A 25927-nucleotide genomic window follows, 5' to 3' on the forward strand; every position below is an offset into this window, starting at 1 on the left:
AATAATACAAATATATATATAAAAATATTATGACATAGCTTGGTAGGTAACCAGTTATTTCTTATTTGTTTCTTTCTTCGAATATGTAGTGAAAAAATGAATCAAACGACAACAACAATATGTAAACCGAATAAAAACTCTATTGGCATTTTTTAAATATAATATATTTAGGTTTTCTTGAAATCCGTCCCGAAAGATTTTTGGTGCCTACCTACACCAGCCGATGAACAGATAGACTTTGTCTGAAAGCATAAGCTCTGCGTATAGATTAAATATGTTAAACGAAAAATAACCTTCAGACGATAAAATACTACCTAAATCACACATAAACCTAACTAAATCAGGTTTATTTAAGTTTTGAGGTTGATTCACATTTTTCTCAATATCTTGAAAACCCCTGTTTTTATCACAAAAAAATCAATTGGTAAAAATCTTTTGAATATCGAAGAACCCTCCAAAACCACTCTGGCATTGATGCAACACTATACTGTGATCCATACTTTCATGGGCATTCTCCTTTCGCATGTGATGGAGTTTTTTTTTTCTAATTGATAGTGATTCAAGAGGAAGGAGGTTTTAGACAAAACGGGCGATGCCGCGGACGAAAAGCTGCTAGTAATATATAATATCGTAAATATACATGAAAATTAAAATTTCTTCACTTTCATCAATGTATTTTTGGTAGGTACTAGGTAGGCTTTCGAAAATAAAATAAATAAAAAATCTTCAAAAAAAAAGTCCAACCACTTACGATTGAAATTACCTTTTGGAAATCGGTTTTAGAAATATCGTTAAATAAAAACTACCTACTTCTTTAGTTTCTGAAGTGAGTTTTTTACCTATTTTATTAATTAAGTGTCATTAGGAAAAGATTTTCGTTCAATTTGTTTTAAATATTAAATAATATGAAGTCGTTACTGAACGAACTAAAAAATAAATGTGCTTTAGTTTTATAAAGAACAATTTTTCTGTATCAATCTTTTAAAATGATTCGGCATTTTTATTGGGCACTCGTTACCTATCTAACGGTTTACCTACAAATAATTTTTAATAAAGGACGTTAGTTCGTTCTTTATTAACAAAAAGGTTTAAACTAAATAGTTATTATTTAGTATACATATTTCTATATACTAAACAAAATGATTGTATAGCTCTGGTATTTGTTTAGAAAATATATTGAAAACATAAACATGTTTTAATAAAAAGATAACTTATTTAAATGGATTCACTGATAGAATGATATTTCATCGTAGCCGATGCCTATTTGATAATATCCTATCAGTGAATCCATTTAAACAAGTAAATTTTTATTAAAATTTGGTAGATATTTATTACAAGTAGTAGCTGCATGGTTTTAAATCTTAAAATTTTCTTAAATTAATATCTGTGAAATAATAATGTTCGTAAAGACAAGACATGCGTTTTAAAATAGCACATTAACGTCATCAAATACATTTTATTTGTCTGTTAGAAAGAACGCTCGCGGCGAAATAGAATGCGTGCGAGCATTCCCATCGTAAAATATACAATATATAGTGTGCGTTATTGGCATAAATGTTCCTGGGCTGTCGGGATGTTATGTAATAAAGGTGGTCTATTGCTTGGGAATTCACGCTTGGATATAACTAGATCTACCTGCGGCTTTGCTCGCAATTTGTAATGGTTTTTCGCGATTATAATGCCCGATTTCACCAATAACCCCTAAACAGTCTCCTAAGTAAGGGTTCCTTAGTTTAAGGGACCCTTCAAATCACTACCGAACCTAACGATTTAGGTGACACTTATCTGTTGGTGAAAGCAAATTTTACGTTAGGTATCCCCTAAATTGACTTAGGTGACACTTAAATTTTACGGGTTGTTGGTGAAAACGGGCATAAGTCTCTTAATTTATGAAGCGATATTCATGTGAATTTGCCAGACAAATAGACGCACAGATATAATCATGGGCGTAGCCACGGTGGGGCAGGGTGGGGCGCTTGCCCCACTCTAGCTTTGACCTGGAAGGTAGGTAGATACCTAACCAAATCTAAAAATTGAAGTACCTACTAACTACTAAGCTTAATATCCGTAAGAAATTTCACACTCGATTCTCGAAAGTCGACAGGCGACACAGAAAATGCGACCTTTATTTACCTCTAAATTGTCTCACACTAACACTAATAACTAACAAGTGTCATACGCCCAGCGACCAAACGGCTGAAGATTTTTGGATCTATTTCGTGGTGAATAAGAATAATTCGAATTAAAAAATTACACACGAAAAAAGAAAAAAGCTGAGGTTTCTATGTTACATGAACTGTAAGAAAAATGAGTATAGCACCCCAATTAGTTACCCCACTAACTTATCCAATTTCACTTTTGTTGTGTTACACGTTCTACAACTCACTGATACTTTTTACTTTACACTTTTTTTTTCTAGTGCCTACACTAGAAAAAATGCATTTGCGAAGGCATTCGCGAAGGCATTTGCGAATGCATTGGCGAAGGCATTCGCGAAGGCATTTGCGAAGGCATTGGCGAAGGCATTCGCGAAGGCATTTGCGAAGGCATTCGCGAAGGCATATTTTGCGAAGGCATTCGCGATGGCATTCGCGAAGGCATTCGCGAAGGCATTTGCGAAGGCATTTGCGAAGGCATTTGCGAAGGCATTCGCGATGGCATTCGCAAATGCCTTCGTGAATGCCATCGCGAATGCCTTCGCAAATGCCTTCGCCAATGCCATCGCAAATTCCTTCGCAAATGCGAATTTGAAGACCTGGGTATAACTTTGGGTACATACTTGGTACATACAGTTGCTAGTTACATATTATTTTTTATTGTTGCCCCACCTTGAGCCCATGGCTAGCTACGCCCATGGATATAATGACTTGATAACTCATTATTGACTCAAGTATTATAATATGTATGAAAAACTATTGATCAAGTATTTACAACATTCTATGACAAAAACGTCTAATACATTCTTCACTACATAGTATAAAACAAAGTCGCTTTCTCTGTCCCTATGTCCCTTTGTATGCACATGTATGTATATGACACATCTTTAAAACTCCGCAACGGATATTGATGCAGTTTTTTTTAATAGATAGAGTGATTCAGGAGGAAGGTTTTAGTATATAATTTATAAGTAAGTAAAGCGGTAAGCTAGTAAGTAATATTCTTATAAATATTCCAATTCGCTTTACCGAAAAACCAAAGGGATCCTATAGCGGATTTTTCGGTATTTTCCATCCTGTACAAAGCGTGGCGAAAACGGGTTTCAAAGGTATTAAGATTTACATTTTGTCACTTAATTATTAACGAGAATTTAAACCGTTGCGTTGGCCCTCCCTAATCTTTTTGCGGGATTACTTTGGTGCCCGGAATGACAAATGCGTAGAGGATTCTGTTCGGGTTAGTTTCGATTCTTTATTGGCACGGTTTATAGGTATTTAGTGTGGTTGGTTTTGATGATTTATTGGCTTGGCTTGTACGTGTTTAAGATTTGATTTTTAATTGGTGCAGGTTCTATTTTAAATATGATGATTATTTTTCGGCACATTAGCTAAGTACGTACTTATCCGATAATTTCATATTATACATATCAGATAACAGACATATTATACATATCTAAGGAGTAAAATATATGTATACTATATTCATATTTTTCCAGAAGAAAGATGGGATGAGCTCTTAGTGCCCTACTTAATAGAATAAATGTGAAAGTACATTTGTTTAGATATTAAGATCACTTCAGATATACCATTCATAGTGAAGTAAATAATGTTAATATTACAAGACAAAAACCAGTAGTGTAGGCGTAATTACATTCCAAGTGCCATCAATGTGTCACAAGCCATTCTCACACCTATCTCAAGGTGCTAAAGTACAAAATAGAAGTTCATTAAAACTAGCACACGTATAATTGCAATAAGTTATTGACCTGGGATGTGGCGTAACGATAAGAAAAATTGATGATTTATTAACAAAACAAAACTTTAGCGGAAGTGACGAGTTCTCCTGTTTTGTTGTGCACAAAATTGGATTCTGTTGCGAAGTAATTGAGTCTAGTTTCACTTGTCGGTGTGTGGGGATAACTGCATATTAGGTAGAGGATAGGGTTTAAGGTATGAGCTTTGGTTAGAGCAGAATAAATCTACCTTATTAGAATGTGTAAGTTGGTTATCTGCTTGCACAAACCTATAGATTGTAGAATCAATGTGTGTATGTAGAATATGTTGATTTAAAAAACTTCTCTCCGTCGTCTATTATTCCGATACAGTAGGTACGCAATGAAATTTATATAATACATCAAGCATTTATATAATTAAGCGTAAATAATTGAGAGCAATACTACTATGTTGAAGGTAAGGAAAATATGTAGGTATAACAATAGAGATAGATTGTTCAAGTGATAGGATCAGTATGTTTGTTTACAGAAATTAGATTTATTTGAAAAAAAGGAAGCAGTATAGGAATTGTCGAAAAAAAGTGCAGAACATAACCTAGAATTATTGTTTTAAAATTCCATAACAATACAATGACGATGACATGATCCCATATGATCTTCCTATACCAAAAAGTTTTTACTTCCATGATTTTTTTAATGGAATTGTAATTCCGCTACATCTCACCACTTGTACCACACACATACTATTAAAAACATTGTATGTTCCGGTACAGTCGTTCGATGCAGGTTTACGGGCCTGCCCCTTTTATGGACAAAACTAATAAAGTTCAATCGCTTTACAAGTCCCGAAGAAATACAACGTTGCGCGGACATTGCCATATAAATGTGTACATGGGATATTAATCGGTAGTTCCTGGGAATAGAGATGATTTATGCCTGTATGTGTTGTTATGTTTGTGATTATATTGTGAGCCGCTGGTCGCTCGTCGATTGATACAAGTGTAATTGAAATAAAATGTTCATTAAATATTTATTACGTTTGCTAAATATATCATTTGTAGTCATGGTTTTCTGTGTTGCTAAAGATGATAATAATACAGGGTGCTCCTGCATTAAGTCCCAAAAATTATTTCAAAAGCTATTTAAAAATGTACATGAATATATATTATATTCATATACTATATTCTTATATTTATCTTAATATTATATTCTTACATATTATATTTATGCTCTGCCCTATTCCTCTCCTCTAACTAATTTCCTTCCGTACTCCGGTTGTCTGGAAGAAATCGCTATTTAGCGATAAGACCGCCATTTGTTTTAATTTATCATTAGATTAAGTTCATATTTAAGTTATCTAAGAGCAATAAAGGATAAATAAATAAATAAATAATCCAAATGAAGAACTAACTTTTGGTACAAATAGTGTGTTGAACAGTTTTGAAGGGTTTTATTTGACTTACCTGTACTAAAAACTGTATGTAAAATACATTCACGACGACGCGGACGTACAATCAAATTGAGAACTCTCTTTTTTTACAAATTTTTAAAGTCGGATAAAAATCAACGTTTATTTTTTTATTAGGTACTTTTGCACTGCGTCTCCTTGTCTACCAGGTTGTCTGGAAGAGATCGCTGTCTGAGCGATAAGACCGCCTGTTGTGCTCTTTTATTAACAACTAGCGCTCCGCCCCGGCTTCGCCCGTGGTACATGTTTACGTTTTCTCTACATAAGATCCATCCTCGTACTTCAAGAAATATAATAAAAAAAGAATTATCGAAATCGGTTCAGCCGTTCTCGAGTTATGCGCTTACCAACACATTTTGCGATTCATTTTTATATATAAAGATGTATTGTGTCCTTACTTGTACTTTTCTCTGTGGTGCACAATAAAGTATTTTTGTTTGTTTGTTTGTTATTAATGTAACGTAACGTAGATATCTCTACATATTTAGTATAAAACAAAGTCGTTTTCTCTGTCCCTATGTCCCTTTGTATACTTGAATCTTTAAAACTACGCAACGGATTTTGATGTGTTTTTTTAATAGATAGAGTGATTCAAGAGGAAGGTTTTAGTATATAAATTATTAGGTTTTAGACAAAGCGGGCGAAGCCGCGGGCGGTAAGCTAGTATAAATATAAAGGATAATTTGCATTACATTAGTGTGGATCTTCCGATTACTCAAACGTTTCATTTACATTCGCAACAGCTGGCGCAAACGATTCCTGTCCGAGCTAATGAAAGGACCCGGTTCATTTGGGATTTTTAAAAACACCCTGTATTTTGGATGTTTATTAAGTATGCTTGTTTTGTATGGAGAAATGTTTGCATTTAGATTATATTTTTTTACATTAAACTTTATAAAACAATAAATGATGATTATGAGGTTTTGCTACATAGAAAACTAGCTGTGCTCCGCGGTTTTACCAGCAGTGCTCCGCTCCTGTTGGTCTTAGCGTGATGATATATAGCCTATAGCCTTCCTCGATAAATGGGCTGTCTAACACCGTAATAATTTTTCAAATCGGACCAATAGTTCCCGAGATTAGCGCGTTCAAACAAACAAACAAACTCTTCAGCTTTATAATATTAGTATAGATTACATATAGATTAATTATAGATCGTATAATTACTTATGTTTAATGGATCCAAAATATTGTTTGTATTATTGATATAAAATAATATTTGTATACAGTATGTTAATTCCTTATGATGATTATTGAATTTCTTCAGATAAATACGTCGGTTTTCGTGAAAATTAACATTTCGCTTCAATTGCTGTAGCTTTCATAATACATGGATATATAGATGTGATGGAAGTGACATTTAAAATTAACTTTTATTTTGTATACTATCTATAGTATCGAAAAAAATAATATGAATGAATAAGCTATTATTAAGCTATATTTTTATTATTTCTGTACCTAAACAACCCAGGTGGAGTAAATGGCGAGGGGCTAGTTTTATAGTTAAAAACTTAATTGCTTGTAAATCTCGCTGTGATTTTGCATAATAATATGATTGTGTATAGTTTACAACTCGTAAATCTCATCGTAAATTTAGCATGGGACACACGAACGCTGTAGGTATACGGACATTTTAATATTATTTATATCGCATCTAGTAGTATGTATGTTTGTTTATATAAACACCCGGACGTTATCACGATACGCAGGTTAGTGGAAGGGAGGGGGGTATTCACTTTCCACCTGATTTTCTGATAATTAAAGGCGGAATTTACAACCAGGGGGCTGAGAAATCGCAATTTATTGGGTGTAATTTATATTTTTATACTATACATTTGAGAAACGCGCAATTTGATAGCTTAATTAAATGTTTGTAGGTTTGTTTATGTTTAAAGTGATCTGGATCTATTTCAGATGATGACTCGAAGATGAATAATGAAAACAATTCTATACTGTGCAACCTGTTTGTGTTTATGTTTGCCTGGTACCAATCCTTATGAACCAAAGACAACGCACCTATAGATAAAATATAAAAAAACACAATTTAAAATTTACATTTAAAGTGCGCGCCACTTTGTATCAACCTCTTCGGTGCTCCTGTTCGCCTAGTATTTGGCATTTGAATTTCGTCATCTGTTTTGGTACTTTTTGGGATATAATCAGAAAAAAATAAATAAAAGAATAATTATTATTGTGACAAATCATGCCTGTTAACCACTCTCCGCCCGTTTCTCCAACTCCGCAATCTGCGATAACTACCAGCGCCACCACCGTTACGCAGGCTACCTTTTCTTCGCATGAATCATCATTGACTCACTGTGCATCGGCACCTGATCTGTCCCTGATTCCTATCACCGCTGAGCGAAAGAAAAGGAAGTTTGAGGGAGATGATACTACCGTTTCCTCTGAGTTAACAAGAGATATATTTGTCTCTTTCTCTAATAAGCAGGAGAGTCAATTCGAAGATCTTATGTTTAAGATAAATAACATTATTGAACAAAACATCGAACTCAAAAAGAGCGTTGAGATGATGTCGAACCAATATGACGAGTTTTTGAGCCGTATATCGTCCCTAGAGTCAGAAAGAGTGCGTGATAAGAAGCTAATCCAACAACTTGAAGAAAAGATTGAAAGTTTGGAGCGCTCAGCGAAGTCGACGGAAATAGAAATTCGTAACATCCCAAGAGCGGATAGAGAGACTAAAGAGGATCTTTGTAACATGGTTACTTACTTGGGGCAAGCGATAAATGTGGATATTAACCAAGCTAATTTGAAGGATATACATAGAGTTAGGACTAAAGATAAGTCTAGTACAGTAGTTGTAAACTTTCAGTCTGCCGTGATGAAGGATAAGGTTATCAAGGGGATCAAGTCCTTTAACAAAGGCAAAGATAAGTCTGAAAAGCTCAACACAACACACTTCCATCTTGTAAAAAATAAACAACCAGTATATGTCTCTGAAAGACTTACCTACAAAACACAGAGATTGTATTACCTGGCTAGAACGCAATACAAAAATTATGGTTACAATTTTTGTTGGACATCACATGGTGTGGTTTATGTCCGGAAACACGCTGATGATCCCCATATACGAATAACTACAGAAGAAGACCTTCAAAAGCTAAAATCTAATAGCTCCATGTGACTATTTGTCTTCTTTTTATGTAAAGTAAACTTAACAATTGTCATTTATAACTTAGATTTTTATCATATAAGTCTAAAATTATGCATTACGATGAAGTTTGCCTTGTATTTATGTTACACTATACTACACAACTCTCTACACACACACTTTAATTCTTTTAACTATCATAAAAATCATTACTATAATACTCATGTTCATAATATTGTAAGAGCCATCATTGAGTATACAATAGCTATAATTATATATTATATAATTTATAGATTTAATAATGATGACCTAAATTCTTCCTGGACGTATTATAAAAACATTATTTCCAATGGCTACCTTAAATAGCGTTACACATGATATCGATAATGTCACAGTAGCTAAATCATTTAGGTGTATCCCAGAAAAATGTATAGATATAATTAAGAATACGAGCAATGCACTTACTGTTATCACTCAAAATATTCGCAGCATCTACAAGAATTTTGATGACTTTACTAGCCATCTGGCACGACTGACATTTAACCCAGACATCATTATTCTTACGGAATGTTGGTTAAATAAAAATAAACTTCCGCCAACACTAGATTCTTACTCTTGCTACTTTTCGAAAAAATGTCTTAACCAGAACGACGGTATTGTTGTCTACATTTCGGAAAATATTAATTGCTATACTATTACGGAACCAGAACCAATAGGTGGAAATTTTTTATTAATTACTGTTGAACCTGATATAAAAATTCTAGCCACATATCGATCCCCATCTTTCTATTCCATTGATAGTTTCATAAATACTATTGATAATTTATTACGAACAGAAAATTTGAAAAATATATTTATAATTGGTGACGTTAACATTGATATTAAAACTGATAACAATGACAGAAATAGCTCGTGTTACTTAAACTTCATGGCTGAACTAGGGCTCCTACCAGGACACATTTTACCAACTAGGCTTAACAATTGTTTAGACCATGTTATGGTCAAAACTAGCCGATTAGCTATAATCACAGTTATTGAATCGTCAGTAACCGATCATGATTCTGTCCTCCTCAGTCTATCTTATAATCAAAAACATAATAACAAAAATCAAAATTTTAAAATTAAAACTGACTTTAACACCGCCATAAAACAATTAGAATCAATCGATTTTTCTTTCATATCATCTTCAGCTGATGCTGAAGAAGTTGCTTCTAAATTTACAGATAAATTATCCGATATAATAAAATTAAATACCGCGTGTTCAATTGTATCTAGTCGTAAAAGAATAATAAAACCATGGATTACACCTGGATTATTAAGATGCATACGCAACCGTGATAAATTACATAAAAAGTCTAGAAAAAATCCTGACGACGATATTTTAAAAATAACATACACTCGTTACAGAAATTTTTGCAATCAACTACTAAGGAAACTAAAGAGAGCTTATGAAAAATCAATTTTACAAAAAGCTAATAATATTAAGGAATCGTGGCGCGCTATTAAATTAATTAACGGTAGTAACAAAAAAAATGATAATGCAGTTGAATTATTAAAAACTCACATAGATCCCCTTGATGCCACTGAAGCGGTAAACTCGTTTTTTGCGAACGTGGGGAAACTTTTAGCTCAAAATATATCTCAAACTAACAACAACCATCCTGGGCCATTAAATAATCATAAATCTCATACAAATAATATACCTAGTGTCAAAAACTCTCTTGTATTGCTCCCTCCCAATGAACAAGAAATAGAATCATTAATAATGAATCTTAAGAATGATTCTGCTGTTGGCTGGGACGGTATTTCGAATAGATTTATTAAAATGGCTAGACATATTTTAATCCCCCATCTTACCAAGATCATAACTTTATGTTTTGAACAGGGTATTTTTCCCAGCGTTTATAAACGAGCGGTTATTACCCCAGTTTACAAGGGTGGGGCGCGAGATAGTGTCACTAATTATAGACCGATTTCTGTTTTGCCAGCACTATCGAAACTATTAGAAAAAGTCCTGAATAATCAGCTTATGAAATTTTTAGAAAGGAATAATATCCTATCAGAAAACCAATTTGGCTTTAGGGCTGGAAAAAGTACGGATGGGGCTGTTAGATCTTTGGTAGAATTTGTAAGTAATAATATAGATAAAAAACAAAAGTGCATCGGTATTTTTATCGATCTAGCGAAGGCTTTTGACACTGTTTCAGTGCCCACCCTTGTAGACAAGCTGGAGAGATATGGTGTAAGGGGTAATGAATTGAATATTTTCAAAAGTTTTCTTACTGGGCGTTTACAAAAAGTTAAGATTGGTAACTCAATCAGTTCCGACATCGCGGTTACATATGGGGTTCCGCAAGGCAGCATACTCGGCCCCAGCTTATTCTTAGTATATTTAAATGATTTATGCCAATTAAAACAAATAAGGGTAAAATCATCTCCTATGCGGACGACACTGCGTTGTTGTTCCATGGAGATACTTGGGACGAAGTTAGGATAAATGCTGAAATCGGTCTTCATAAATCTAGTCTGTGGCTTAAACAAAATGTATTAACCTTAAATACATCTAAGACTTCGTTTATTAAATTTACTACTTCCCGTATTAAAGAGCCTAATCTAACAGTAAAGATCCATACTTGTAACTCGCCTACAAATAAAACATGTTCATGTGCACATTTGAATCAAGTTACATCTTTAAAATATCTAGGTATTCTCTTAGATGCGAAGTTAACATGGCAGCCACATATTAATATGATATCATCTAGAGTTAGAACACTTACATGGGTCTTTAGAAACCTGAGACATGTGGCAGATAGTGATATTCTACGAACTGTTTATTTTGCTTTAGTTCAATCTGTCATTGGCTATTGTATTGGGGTATGGGGCGGAACATTTAAAAGCACTATGCTTCAACTTGAAAGAGCACAACGGTCTCTACTCAAAACAATGTTGTTTAAGCCTTATAGGTTTCCAACAACAAAATTATATGAGATATGCCAAATACTGTCCGTAAGGAAACTTTATATTTATCATGCTATTATAAAACAACATGTTACGACTCCTTATGACCCCAATAAGTTTCGTAATAAACGGACATGCACAAATGTAATTGATCCTGTGAGGTGTCGAACTGCTTTATTGAAAAGACAGCACAGTTTTCTTTCTGTACATCTATATAATAAAATTAATAAATTGCTTGATATTTATCCATGTACTCTGCGTGATGTAGAAGTAAAAATAAAAAACTGGCTTTGGACTCTAGATTACGAAGAAACGGAAAATCTTATAACTTGAGTATATAGTACCCACTATTACACACACACACACACACACACACACACACACACACACACACACACACACACACACACACACACACACACACACACACACACACACACACACACACACACACACACACACATTCAAGGCCAAGGCAACACTAAACACACATATGCATGCCGGAAAAAACAATTTCTACTTTAATTTTTTTTTTTTTTTTGTTTGTTAAACATTTTTATTTCTTATTGTTCTTATTGGCATTTCTTGAATATTCTTTGGAAGAGGGCGCTGGCTCCTGACATACAGGTTTTTACCTAGTTTGGGAGTCAGAGACTTCACAGTATTTCAAAATGTAAAACTATTGTCTATAAAGAATTTTTATTTATTTTATTTATTTAATGAGAATAGAGAACAGGTTTTTACTGATTCCTCGTCGCAAATTCGACATATTTTTTCCTATTATCGTAATTTTTTATAATCTTCACAAAATATTCAGAATCTGTGAACCGGCCATTATCTTATATCATATAAAATCTATAAATCACTAGACCCTACGATCCTAATATAAATGATAAGGATTACATCAATAAAAGCTGACCTAATCATTGCCTAAAGTAGACTGTCGAGTCGCCAACCGTGACCCAATATGAAATTTGGACTGTAAAGTGGAACAATGGTTGAGCTTGAAATGGTTGGCAATGCGCCAGGATGGTGAACGATGGTGTATGGTGGCGAGCGGAGCGGAATGATTCTTATTAGGTTGTAAGGATATTGGTGAACAAATAGTTAAAAGTGCGAATAAGTAAATTCTTATTGAGTTTTGTGTATCAATACAGACAAAATGGTTCTGCTTTTTTAGGTGTCTAAAATTTTCTGTTGTGTTCTTTAATAGAAAATGTTAGTTATTTCAAAGCGTAATATAATAGCGTAAAAAAAATTGGAAATAAATATACCTATGAAGTTATAATGTGTATGAATTATTGTTAGTTTATTTTATCTTCTATAACTTGATGCAATAAGCAAGTATCATCATCACATACTTGAAAAATATTACTTCGTACGATAGGTATAATTGCGTTTTTCCTGTTTAAAGTAACTATTATATTATGATGAAAAATGACATAGTTTCCATTAAATAAGCTTTTATTAAAGTTCCCCGCTCCCGCTCCCGCTCGCTCTTGGTCACAGTGCGAAACCCTTGTAATGTAAAGAAAGGAGATAATGCAACTTGGATCTGCTAAATTGGAACTGAGGTTTGAACGATGATACAGCATTTGTTATATTGTTTGAGGTATTATTTGGTATTATTTGTGTGGATGTGTCTTCTTGTAATTGTGTGTGCGTGTGACTTGGAAAAGGTGATTCTGATAATGTTTGTATGTGTGGAGGTGTCTTCTTGCATGTGTGAGTGCGTGTGACTTGGAAAAAGTGATTCCGAAAACTTGAGTCTGTTAAATGTAGTTAATAAGATAATAAGAAGAGTATCAATTTGTTACAATTAACAAGAGATGGGCACGAGGATAGAGTTTCTAATTTAATTTCAAAAGACAATAATTGTTCAAATGGTCATTCTGCAAAAACCAGAACGTAACTTATTTCTTGGTCAGCCTTGGAATTTAAGATCATCTGGTTAGGGCCTTCCATTTTAGTTATGAGAGCGTTATTAATGTTATACAGAGTAAGTTTCTATCGTTACATAAAAATGTCAGATTTATACTAGCGTTCCTTGGATAAAAGCTGAATAAAATATCTGAAAAGTAAATACGCTTATTCCATTTGTAAATAATAAATATATTTTATAAGATCCAAAGAAAACTAGAGGTAATTTAAAAGAAACACGACAGAAGGTATGAATAGCCTTTAGGAGAAGTTCTACTCTAGTTCCTTTTAGTTAATACTAGAAATAATCAATGAATTGCTATTGATAGTTCCAGTGGTATTCCAGCCATAGGAAAATAGCACAAAAATACATGTAAATAGAACGCAAAATGGTATATTTAGAGCGATATTAAGAAGCCGAAGCTGACCTATTTGCAGCGAACATTTGTGAGAAAATATGTATTATTTACTAACATCGAGACGTGGAAACGGGTCGGGAGCGAATTGGAAGAAAAATAAAAAAGTTTTACAAGCAAGTAAGGCTTCGTTTGAAATTTTCACAAGTTGCGATGCTGGCGCGCTGCCAGCGAAGTGAGGAGTGTATAGTGGTAATGAGAAATCATTCGGAGATTATGCGTTTTGTACTGGATTTGTCGGTGATGGTGTTGGTTGTTAGGAATTAATTTTTTTTTTTGGGCGTGTTCACACCTTTATAAAGCAATAAGTCTTGTGTATCTTATTTCATATAATAGGTCAGTTTAAAGAGGCAAAAATTGTACTTACTATTAAAAAAATTGGAACATCAATTGACTAACTAAATTATTAATTTATCTATCTTAGAGAATTAATTGTGTTCTAACTTCTAATGGAGTCACATTATTACAAATTCCCATACAACTGGATTATTATTACGAATTATATTAAGTTCAAAGGGAAAGCCTTTTTCCCTGTTCTAAGAAACCGTCTGATAAATATTAAAATATGCCGACACTGTAAACCCTCGTTTACAGAAATATTACGACATTCGCATGTTGCGTGCAATAAATATACCTATATATACCAACAATAAGGTCGAAAATCGATAAATTATTAACACATTCGACGCTGAATAAAATATTTCGATAAAATACGCTTCTCTACAAATAGAAACGGACCGTGCTATCGTGAATGGTACTATTTTGTAAGTGATCTGAATTATATCGAATGATTTATTCGTTAAATTGTGGAATAGCTACTTTCGGTTAGTTTTAGTTTAAGGGGCTTTGGAAGGTAGCTTATTAGCGAGCAAAGCCGCGGGCAGATTGCAGTTTATGTTTATTTATATAACCTTTACTATTTCTGCCATGTTACCAACAAGCTTTAAAAATCGTCAAACTCGCCTGTTTACGTAGCAGAAGTTTCATCGTCATGATTTCCTTATCCAATTTGGAGCTATGGCACAGAATACCTAATATCGTAGCATTTTATTGAAGTGGTTAAGTTTTCCCTATTTTATTTAAATTAATTAAAATTATCAATACTAATTTAGCAAGTTCATCAAGTCAGTTAGCAAGGCCAAAACACTGCTTTATGCTGAGTCACAACAATTCACATTATTATATTCGTGCACTAATAACAATGTCATATATCTTTCTTTCCTTGAAACAGAAAAAATATCCAATCTTAATTCGTTCCATATAAATAATTCAGACACTCAAAGAATAAGCGGTTTGCACGAGCATCTTTTTACGTTCGTCCCAAAACCCTTAATGTGGTGTCGTAACGGACAGGTTAAAGGTCCCCTGGTGAAAATTTAATTTGTCAGTCTAATTGAATCCATTATCTTTGTAATCAGGAAAGTTTTGTCTTTAATGCGAGGATCGGGGACACGTGTGGTGGGCAAGGAATTATTAATTTATCAGTTGCTGTGTAGAGAATTTTCTGGACGGTCCAGTGGTGCGGATAGTGTTAAGGTGTTTATTGGTCGATGTGTCAAAGTGAAATTTATTCGGAAGATGATGCAAAAAAGGGGTTTGTTCACGAAGAGAAGATATTTATTTATTTATTTATTTAAATTCTTTACTGTACTTACTGCCAACAAACATTACAAAAAGAAAAGAAAACTTATACTAAAAGAAGACACAGCACAGATGGCGGCCTTATCACTTATAAGTGATTTATTCCAGGCAACCAACTTATATATTATATTATGCTATCTACTAATTTCCCCCAGGAAGACTTCTTTCAACATTTCGATACTAGGGTGGAATTTTGTGAGGTAACTTTTTTGAGTTATGTTATCAACAATTAACTTAAGTTTAGCATCCAAAATTTTAGGACTAGCTTATGACGAATAATATAATGATACTAGTATACCTAGTATGCCACCAAAAACATAAATGTAAAAATTGGAGCCGAGTTCAATCGTTGACTTAATTTGCCAAAAAAGAAATGAGATCTAATTAATGTGTGCCAAGTTCTGCAGACAGTCCAGAAATTTATTTACAAAGATGTATTAAGTTCTTAGGTTGACTGAAAACTCAATTGTTTTATTTTCCCTTAGAGAACAATGTTTATTCCAAAATATACCTTTTTTAATTTGAATAATATAATTATTTTCACAAAGAAAACAACTAATGACCTATTGAACCCCATAATTTGATGAGGCTAGTTTTTAGAACCTCACAAAATATAAACAGTATGTAAAACTAGCCTCATCAAATTATGGGGTTCAATAGGTCATTAGTTGTTTGCTTTGTGAAAATAATTATATTATTCAAATTAAAAAAGGTATATTTTGGAATAAACATTGTTCTCTAGGGGAAAATAAAACAATTGAGTTTTCAGTCAACCTAAGAACTTAATACATCTTTGTAAATAAATTTCTGGACTGTCTGCAGAACTTGGCACACATTAATTAGATCTCATTTCTTTTTTGGCAAATTAAGTCAACGATTGAACTCGGCTCCAATTTTTACATTTATGTTTTTGGTGGCATATCATTACTTTTTGTACAGAAAATTACTCTGCAAATTTGATTTACTTTATGAATATAATACTTTTTATACACGATTTTTTTTATATATTTTTTCTTGCGGTTTCTTTGTATTATTTTCTTTATTTTCTTGTATTATCTGCAATTTTTTAAACTCGTTTTCTGTTTAAAAGATTACATGATTTTCTAAACATCCAGCGTGAATTTGTACACACACTATTACAAAGATGCAAAGATCGTTGTAGAAGAATCGTCGCCTTACTCCATGACGTTACGGTATTGCCATGACGCGATTTTGAAATTTTACTCTAAACGCGCCTAAAGATGTTTCACTTATATTAATATTACGCAAATAAAATCATTCCGACCTTCGACGAAGCCTTCTTCCATTACACTGAAATTAAAACTAAACTAAACACTCATAAATGAAGAATAAATAAATGTGAATATGTAAAATTATTTATTATTGTTACCTGTATGAGCAATATTTTTATTACAATTTTCTTTTATTTTACGTTTATTAACAGTTTTGAATAAAGAAATCATGCTATCGAAGTAATCCGCCCTAGCGATACTAGCGCGAGTGAGTGTGATGTCAGAGGCGCATCGAATCTACAGATGTTTCGCGCTAAAATATGTAAACTTCAATAATCTATATCTCAGTCATTTATTGATGGATTTCAAAATTTTTTTCGGCCACTGACTAGTTTTGATCTATTTTTTAAGACTAGTAAGGTGAATATAATATTTTCTATTTTTGTAAACTTTTCCATTTTTCCATACAAACAAAATTAATGTCATTGAAAAAAAAATTAAATACAGATAAATTCAGTATTTTCTGATTTTTTCCTTTGTATACTCACTATTACCTAGTTGATTACAAAATTTGAACTTTCTAGGTCATCTGGAAGTGGGTTAGGTTTTGTATATGTCTATAAGTCAGTCAGTCTTAAAAATTGCGATTTTTGGATATTAATATCTACGCAACTGTTTAATCTGTATTTATGAAATTTAAGGTTCTTGTTTATCTTGAGGTCCTCTTGATATGTACCAAATTTGGTTTATATAACTTAAATAGTTTTTGAGTTATAAGGGGGTGAAAAGTGGCTCGAAATGGTTCGTGTAAATATACACACGGCTGCTGCTCGCCAGTTCTCTTCGCTTGAACTCGGCTTGACACGCTGCCGCGTGTATAGATATTGAGGAATACAACCAGATATAATAGGTAAATAATAGATACCAAAACCACCACATAATCTAGTTCTGTGAAAGTTTACACCAACAAGCATGCGTTGTTAAGAAATAATTTTATGTTAGTCGAACATCAGTGCTAAGTAACCTAGGTCGCAAGAGGTCAGGGCAGTGCGACAGGCCACTTTATTGCACCGTATTTAGTGCTTTGCTGATTGTTCTAGTCTTCCGTGTTATTTGGAGCTTGTGTTTGGTTAAATTATTGCAGGTAATGCAACTGCAGCGATAGTTTATAATATTATAGGTTACCTTTTTGTTTATATTGATATCCCTCGAATAGAGACTAATATAATATAGGACTAGTCTGTTGGCCAATCTTCTTAGTTATTTAAAATCGTATTTGGTTTAATATTTTGCTAATTCTTCTATTTTAAAATAGTAATAGGCTATTTATAGACAGACGAAAATATAAAAAAAAATCGTTTCTGTACCTATTAATGAATTAATTATCAAAGTCTTAATTCATGAATCAAAATTATATTACTTGTTTGTAATTTCTTATATAATTATAATAATAGAAAATGTTCCATAATAATTTAATTTAGAATTAATGTTAGAAACAATACTCCAGATTTGGTTCTAAAAGTCACATTCTATTTTCCTCATAAACTTCCAAATTGGTCCACCCACAATTCTAAAAACAGCAAAATAATAATTGTATTTTATCCCACATATGAAAGTGATTGTAACAAACCTTTGTGCGAATTTACATTTGTTTTACAAGGACTTATTATAACACGAGAGATACTTATGTGGATTTCCGGGTTTCATGAAAATCAACCGAGCCACATCAAGGCATTAATCAGACGAGAATCAGAGAATTTGCATTTCGGTACGCAATTTCTACGGTTGGAGATTGTTCTAGAATTATTGAGTATCTTTTTATGCTGTTTGAATTGACTATATGTATCTACTATCTATACATAATTGTAGTTGGTTTTGTTGTAGATAAAGTGTATGCTAATAGATTTATATAATATTTTGGAAGTGGTCGATAAGACATACACGGAAAAGTAATACCTACAATTCGGTAAATTATAATTATTTTCTACGGAATTTTTGGAAAATAAATTTAATTAAATTTCATTATGCCGTTCTGAAGTAATGTTAACCAATAAATCTATTCCTGCACATTTAGGATGTTATAAAATAGGATCATTTTTTCTTTCATTATATATCTTTAACATTAGGATTTACCAAGTTCATCATTAAATTTTTTTAAGTACCTACATTTTCAGAACTTAAAGAAGAATTAACGATTCGACCACTGAGTTCAACAACCTATAACAAAATCTTCTCACACGTCGACGACACGATATCTAATGAAGTCGTTACGACATTGTGTGAACGGTGCACTTGCTGAGCAGAACGAAATTCGGCTAATGAACAATTTTCCAAAGCTCACTTAATCATGAACCTCAGCTTATTTCCATTTGAGATTTGAGATTACTCTTTGCAGATTTGATGGGATTGATCGGTTCGGATTGAAGTATGGGATAGATTATGAAGCTAAAGGTATATAGTGGGATTGCACGGACGTTGACAAACTGTTACTATACGATTCAATTAAAAATAGGAATGTAAATGACCTCTATACGTCATATTCGACAACGACGATTTTCTTGGGAATCCTTTTTGCATACAAATAAAGGTATTTTATATTTTGCCTGACTCATATTAATTAAATAATTTGATTTTAATTAGGGTCTCAATTATAGTCCGCCAAATAGATCATATTCTTAGTTTTTTTTAAACAATAAGAGTATTTTATGTTTCAATATGTGTTCCTTCTTAATATTGTATTGTATTTTTGATCATCAAAAGCAGCAGCTTAACCTAATTGATTGTAAAAAAAAAGTACGCCCCGCAAAGTGAGGGACTCTATTAAAGCTCGGTATTCAGGAAGTCCGGTAATCCAAAAGTGTAATAAAAACCCACCTCCAACCAAACAGCCTCCGACGCTTACGTTTTATGGCGCGCTTAAAAACCTCGCCCGAATTTAATTCGCACGTCGGTCACATAATAGTTTTCAAAATAACCTTTGAATATAACATGGCCGGTGACACGTCCACGGCAAATCCATTTAGCAGATACTCCAAGCCACGGGCGGCCATTCGTCCACAAAGCGGCGCGCGTCTTAACACTGTCAATACCCTGTAGCTGATTGAAATTCCATTATCATCGACCCTCTTGTAAGGGTGCGTTCATAAAAAGAGCGGAAGCTGTAGCGAACAATTCAATACAGTGTGAACTACGAAGCTACGCTGTGAAAACTGAAAACAATCAGCGAAGCGCATAAACATGATGTTTGACAGCTGTAGCGACATCGTAGCCGCTCCGTAGCGCATAGAATGCCGTAGTTATTCGATTAAAACGCTCCCGCTTTCGCTTATCGCTATATGTGTGGTCACTATCTAATAGTAAATCTTAGGGACCGTACAGAGAAGGCAGTCTCTTTGAAAAGTGTATTGGGTTTTGGAAATTTCCTAAGTTGCGAAAGTGATTAGTTCGGTTTGAGGGTACTTCACATGTGTAAGGTTATTTGGTGAATAAGCACAATGAATAGATCATTACGTTATTGTACGGTGGAATAAAGTAAATGTAGTTTTATTAGATTTAACTGAGTTATGTACGGGCTATATTTTCTTGAATGTTAGTATATTTATAACGGTAGAGGCGTCGTCGTTAATAAAGTTATGAATTAATCCCGTCATAATACGAAAATACGTGAAAATTCATATTTTCAATATTGTATTTAACATTTGACGTACGATTTAGGAGTTTTTTCGCTAATGAATGTCGCTGACAGAAAAAGAACAACGCTGAAGTCAGAGGAAATATTATAATATCTGGGGGCACGGTAGTGCCCCCGCCAAGACGAGCCAAGCGAACAAGCACGGGCACTACCTACCTTTTCTCGAAGCGCTTCGACGTTTTTTTGAACCCTCATAACTTGGGTTTGGATTATGCTAGATCAACAAAATTTTCGGGATATATTGTCAATAGCGGACTTATTGAACATATTAAGTTTTAATTACATTAGCTTCTATACTTCAGATTTTATTTATATCTAAAAAACGCTAATTTCGTCACTGACTCACTGATGATCATCAAAATTCTTAAGGTATTTCCTAATGTCCTAGAAAGCTGAAATTTTGTATGTTAGCTAGTATTAGCACACAAACAACAAAAAAATTATAAAACTTGTAACTTTCATCCCCCAACCCCTTAAACTAGGGGATGGGAGTTTGTATGAGACCTATAATTTTAAATTAAATTTTGATGACGCTAGAGGTCTAATCTAATAATCTAAAACTTGGTTCCCCTAGATATATATATGTATAGGTACTCCTTGTTAAAAAAAAAATTAAAACTTTAATCGACATACTTATAAAATTTTGTTACAAACAACTTACAAAAAGAAATGAAATCCCACCAAAAACATTTTCATGTAAAATGTTGCCAAGACGAGCCCATATGACTCGCACTGTCAAAAAGTTATCAGATCTCATGTAGAGCGAAGCTTCTAACATTACACGCCCTAACTCTACAAGGCCTAACTTCACAAACTCTACACCTTAGTCAAAATATGTGGCTTGGCCGTTCGTTACTACAAGAACTATTGTATAACACAAAAGTAATGCACAGTGAATTAATTTTTCACCTTACGCCGATGTGAATGTAGCGAAATGGCCAAGCCACATATTTTGACTAAGGTGTAGAGTTTGTGTTTGTGTTCCCCTAGATATATATATGTATAGGTACTCCTTGTTAAAAAAAATATTTAAAAATTTAATCGACATATATCGAGACATATACTTCAGATCAGATCATATAAATATGAATAGAAGTGTTGCGAACGTCTCCTGCCTCTTACGTCCACACAGTAGCTAAAAATAAAAAAAAAATTAAGAATAAGAAAAAATAAGAGAGTGGGCTATAAAAAAAGGCGTCTCTGATGTGCAAGAAATACACCCCAAAAAAAGAAGAAAAAAATATAAAATTTTTTTGTTACAAACAACTTACAAAAAGAAATGAAATCCCACCAAAAACATTTTCATGTAAAATGTTGCCAACCCGAGCCCATATGACTCGCACTGTCAAAAAGTTATCAGATCTAATGTAGAGCCAAGCTTCTAAACACTACACGCCCTAACTCTACAAGGCCTAACTTCACACACTCTACACCTTAGTCAAAATATGTGGCTGACCGACCACCGACACAGACACCGACACAGACACAGACACCGACACAGACACCGACATAGACACAGACACAGACACAGACACCGACACCGACACAAACACAGACACAGACACAGACACAGACACAGACACAGACACAGACACATACACTGACACAGACACAGACACAGACACAGACACCGACACCGACACAGACACAGACAAAGACACAGACAGAAACAGACACAGACACAGAAACAGACACAGACACAGACACAGACACAGACACAGACACAGAAACAGACACAGACACAGACACAGACACAGATACAGACACCGAAACCGACACAGACACACACACCGACACAGACACAGACACTGACACAGACACAGACACAGACACAGAAACAGACACAGACACAGACACAGAATCAGACACAGACTCAGACACAGACTCAGACACATACACAGGCACAGACACAGACACAGACACAGACACAGACACCGACACAGACACAGACACCGACATAGACACCGACACAGACACAGACACAGACACAGACACCGACACAGACACCGACACCGACACAGACACAGACCCCAACACAGACACAGACACAGACACAGACACAGACACAGACTCAGACACAGACACTGACACAGACACAGACACCAACACAGACACAGACACAGACTCAGACACAGACACAGAAACCGACACAGACACAGACGCTTACACAGACACAGACTCAGACACAGACACCGACACCGACACCGACACCGACACAGACACAGACACAGACACAGACACAGACCCTGACACAGAAACAGACTCAGACTCAGACACCGACACAGACACAGACACAGACACAGACGCTGACACAGACACAGACACAGACTCAGTCACAGACACAGACACCGACACCGACACAGACACAGACTCAGACACCGACACCGACACCGACACCGACACCGACACAGACAAAGACACCAACACCGACACCGTCACCGACACCGACACCGACACAGACACAGACACAGACACAGACACAGACGCTGACACAGACGCTGACACAGACGCTGACACAGACACAGACACAGACACCGACACAGACACCGACATAGACACCGACAGAGACACAGACACAGACACCGACACAGACACCGACACAGACACCGACACCGACACAGACACCGACACCGACACCGACACAGACACCGACACCGACACAGACACAGACACCGACACAGACACCGACACTGACACTGACACAGACACAGACACTGACACAGACACAGACACCAACACCGACACCGTCACCGACACCGACACAGACACAGACACAGACACAGACACAGACGCTGACACAGACGCTGACACAGACGCTGACACAGACACAGACACCGACACAGACACCGACATAGACACCGACACAGACACAGACACAGACACAGACACCGACACCGACACAGACACTGACACAGAAACAGACTCAGAATCAGACACAGACACAGACACAGACACCGACACAGACACAGACACAGACACAGACACAGACACAGACACAGACACCGACACCGACACAGACACAGACACAGACACCGACTCAGACACGAACACCGACACCGACACAGACACAGACACAGACACAGACACCGACACCGACACCGACACCGACACCGACACAGACACAGACAACGACACCGACACCGACACCAACACAGACACAGACACAGACACCAACACAGACACAGACTCAGACACAGACACCGACACAGACACAGACACAGACGCTGACACAGACACAGACACAGACTCAGACACAGACACAGTCACCGACACAGACACAGTCACCGACACCGACACAGACACAGACACAGACACAGACACTGACACAGAAACAGACTCAGACTCAGACACAGACACAGACACCGACACCGACACCGACACCGACACAGACACAGACACAGACACAGACACAGACACCGACACCGACACCGACACCGACACCGACACAGACACAGACACCGACACCGACACCGACACCGACACCGACACCGACACCGACACCGACACCGACACCGACACCGACACCGACACCGACACCGACACCGACACCGACACCGACACCGACACCGACACCGACACCGACACAGACACAGACACACACGCAGACACTGACACAGACACAGACACAGACACAGACACCGACACCGTCACAGACACAGACACAGTACACTATTATATTTTTATCTATTATAAACACTATCTGGGGGCACGGTAGTGCCCCCGCCAAGACGAGCCAAGCGAACAAGCACGGGCACTACCTACCTTTTCTCGAAGCGCTTCGACGTTTTTTTGAACCCTCATAACTTGGGTTTGGATTATGCTAGATCAACAAAATTTTCGGGATATATTGTCAATAGCGGACTTATTGAACATATTAAGTTTTAATTACATTAGCTTTTATATTTCAGATTTTATTTATATCTAAAAAACGCTAATTTCGTCACTGACTCACTGATGATCATCAAAATTCTTAAGGTATTTCCTAATGTCCTAGAAAGCTGAAATTTTGTATGTAAGCTAGTATTAGCACACAAACAACAAAAAAATTATAAAACTTGTAACTTTCATCCCCCAACCCCTTAAACTAGGGGATGGGAGTTTGTATGAGACCTGTAATTTTAAATTAAATTTTGATGACGCTAGAGGTCTAATCTAATAATCTAAAACTTGGTTCCCCTAGATATATATATGTATAGGTACTCCTTGTTAAAAAAAAATTAAAACTGTAATCGACATACTTATAAAATTTTGTTACAAACAACTTACAAAAAGAAATGAAATCCCACCAAAAACATTTTCATGTAAAATGTTGCCAAGACGAGCCCATATGACTCGCACTGTCAAAAAGTTATCAGATCTCATGTAGAGCGAAGCTTCTAACACTACACGCCCTAACTTCACAAACTCTACACCTTAGTCAAAATATGTGGCTTGGCCGTTCGTTACTACAAGAACTATTGTATAACACAAAAGTAATGCACAGTGAATTAATTTTTCACCTTACGCCGATGTGAATGTAGCGAAATGGCCAAGCCACATATTTTGACTAAGGTGTAGAGTTTGTGAAGTTAGACCTTGTAGAGTTAGGGCGTGTAGTGTTAGAAGCTTCGCTCTACATGAGATCTGATAACTTTTTGACAGTGCGAGTCATATGGGCTCGTCTTGGCAACATTTTACATGAAAATGTTTTTGGTGGGATGTATTTTTCGTAAAAGAGCAAATAATTTCTACTCAATTCGAACACAAATTGAGCGAGCAAGAAGAAGAATAAATACAGGGGTACTTCCCCAATAGTTTATGTATGTACGTTAGCACGTAGCTTAAACATGACCACTTCGAAATAATATTACCACACTAGTTTATCGCCCCGTATTCAACTATGATGAAAAGATCCTGGTTAAGAAATTGTATTTAATATTTATCGTTACAGATGCAATGAAATTATATGTATATCGCTTCATCTTTATACAGTTTAGTTTTCGCAATTTTTTATGTCATTAAAGAATTTTTGACGTTATTAAAGACAGTACAAAATACAGTACAATATGTATATACAATATATTATTTTATACATTATGTGTACTGTCTTAATTATTATTTACAAATGAAGGAATTTTTTTGCCATGTATGTGCAAGTAGGCATTTTATTTTAATACTTATAAACGTTATGTCTACGATTTCTTGATATTCATGAGTAACCTATATCTCTAAAATAAATACATAAACCTAGTTAACAAGCAAGCTGGGCCAATCGATACAGCCAAAACCCGCGGTTTTCCTCACCACCGGTTCCTTCATCACGGCTCCTAGAAATGGGTTTGATGTGGATTGGCTTTGAGTTAAAAGTGTTCGCGAAAATTCTAAGCTGTTTTATGGGGAGGAATTTATTGTGCCGCCCGCCTTTGACTCGATAATTCGATACGAAATTGGTTTCGGGAGTTGGTTGAGTTAAGTTTTTATGGGATTTTTGTGAGTTAGCGAGATGTTTCTTCTATGAATTGGTACATATAAGATTGTTGCGTAATAGAACAATTGACTTTTTAATGTTTTGTTCTGCCTGTTGATTTTGTTGAAAAAAAATTGTAACTTTAATCCGAGCA

General features: G+C 35.2%; 2 protein-coding genes across 2 annotated transcripts in view; both read left to right on the forward strand.

Annotated features, from left to right (window-relative positions):
* The window catches only part of LOC123697258 (acyl-CoA:lysophosphatidylglycerol acyltransferase 1-like), a 111244-nt gene that overhangs the window by 1390 nt on the left and 83927 nt on the right, over positions 1 to 25927 (forward strand). The gene's annotated exons all lie outside the window — the stretch shown is intronic.
* The window catches only part of LOC123697539, a 45158-nt gene continuing 26791 nt past the window's right edge, over positions 7561 to 25927 (forward strand). Inside the window, exon 1 of the mRNA XM_045644084.1 lies at positions 7561 to 8286. Coding sequence (XP_045500040.1) covers positions 7561 to 8286 — 726 coding nt within the window. The remainder of the gene's footprint in view (positions 8287 to 25927) is intronic.

The sequence above is a fragment of the Colias croceus genome, chromosome 14, assembly GCF_905220415.1.
Source record: "Colias croceus chromosome 14, ilColCroc2.1".
Taxonomy (NCBI): Eukaryota; Metazoa; Arthropoda; class Insecta; order Lepidoptera; family Pieridae; genus Colias; species Colias croceus.